The 1532-nt window shown below is 37.3% G+C and overlaps 1 protein-coding gene across 1 annotated transcript; it reads right to left on the reverse strand.

Annotated features, from left to right (window-relative positions):
* Positions 1 to 503: 503 nt before the first annotated feature.
* Positions 504 to 1532, reverse strand: LOC140908245 (trace amine-associated receptor 7a-like). The gene has a single exon (XM_073335196.1). The coding sequence runs from the start codon at positions 1530 to 1532 to the stop codon at positions 504 to 506; it is 1029 nt and encodes a 342-aa protein (XP_073191297.1).

Here is a 1532-nt window from a genome sequence, read left to right on the forward strand (position 1 = left end):
AGTTTGTTCATGTGATAGTTAACTTGCCTGCCAGAGTAAAGTCAATGGCATGCTCCTTCTTCACTTAAAATTTAGTAAACCAGATAATAAGCATTTACTGTTATTATACAGGAATATTGAAAACTAACAAATCTTTCTCATTCACAACTGGCCTGTCCAGAGCTTCTGTAGTAAGTGTTTGTAATCCATCTCCCTTACTGCCAGTGGGAAATATCTTAGGGCTTGTCCACATGGGAAATTTACTGGAATTGATATTGCAGAATAGGTAGTTTTAAATTCACACCTTACTATAAACCAAAATAAGTTTCAAATATAGACAAGCCCTTAGAAAGTTGCTGTGACACAGTTAAGCCAGATTTTCACAATGATAAAAAGTTATACAAAGTATAAAATCAAGATGACAATATTTTATACAGAAAATGAGATACACAGCCAGATTTTATGAAAAGGGGAATGACTGTGAAATGTGAGATGAGTAGCTCTACCCAGGATCGGACAGGTTTTCAGTTTGAAAATAAATTCATTGTTGAACAATCAAGCCGGAGCATTTTACAGCTCACAATCACTTTCATTGCTTTTCGAAACCAAGGATAAAAGACAGAGTAAATCAATGGGTTAACGGCAGAGTTGGAATAAGTGAACCAAAGCAGAATATCAAAGACAAGGGGTGGTGTTATGAAGTTAAAAAAAGCATCAATTATTACAATTATAGAATAAGGTGTCCAGAATACCACGAAAGCAATCACAGCGATACCAATGGTTTTAGCAGCTTTCCTCTCTCTTCTGCTAACTCTGTCACTGCAAGTTTCAGACGACTGGGTGTTGTTGCTCATCATCTCAATCATTCTAGCTTGTCGTTTAGCCACAGCAAAGATCTTGCTGTAAAGTGCTATTGTTGTAAAAAAAGGTATTAGATAAAGGAGAGAGGTTACAACCACCCACGTTTTGTTGAAAAGAAGTTGACAGCTCCCGACACAGGAGAGAACGTTTACTAATTCTTGTACCCCTTTCTCATTAGCCCCAGTGAAGACAACCGAAAAACTGAATACTAATGAAAATATCCAGGCAACAGCTATGCACATGCCTGAAACTGGCACTGTGAACTTGAAAGGGTAAATTAAAGGATCAGTAACAGCAACGTAGCGATCAACAGAGATGAAACACAAGTGAAATATTGATGAAAAACAAAAAGATACTTCTAAAGAACTATGGAATCTACAGAATGTTTCCCCAAAATACCAGCATGTTTCCACAGACCTTATACTGCTGAAGGGCAGCACCGTCAGACCCAAACAAAAATCAGCACATGCCAAGGAGGCGAGCAAAATATTTGTAGGAGAGTGAAGCTGTTTGAAATAAGCAATTGTAATCATTACCATTAGGTTACCACCTAGTGTAAGAATTGTCAGAAAACTAAGCACAACATACAAAGTTATGCGGATTCCAGAAGACCATGATGTTTTATAGCAGGATCCATTAATACTCTCAAAGCAATATTGTGTTTCTTCATTCTGAAGAAGCGCTGAAGTCAT

This window comes from Lepidochelys kempii, chromosome 3, assembly GCF_965140265.1.
Source record: "Lepidochelys kempii isolate rLepKem1 chromosome 3, rLepKem1.hap2, whole genome shotgun sequence".
Classification (NCBI taxonomy): Eukaryota; Metazoa; Chordata; order Testudines; family Cheloniidae; genus Lepidochelys; species Lepidochelys kempii.

What these genes read in the sequence shown, in the direction of transcription:
- LOC140908245 (XM_073335196.1), bottom strand. Translation starts at nt 1,532, where the DNA reads ATGACTTCAGCGCTTCTTCAGAATGAAGAAACACAATATTGCTTTGAG.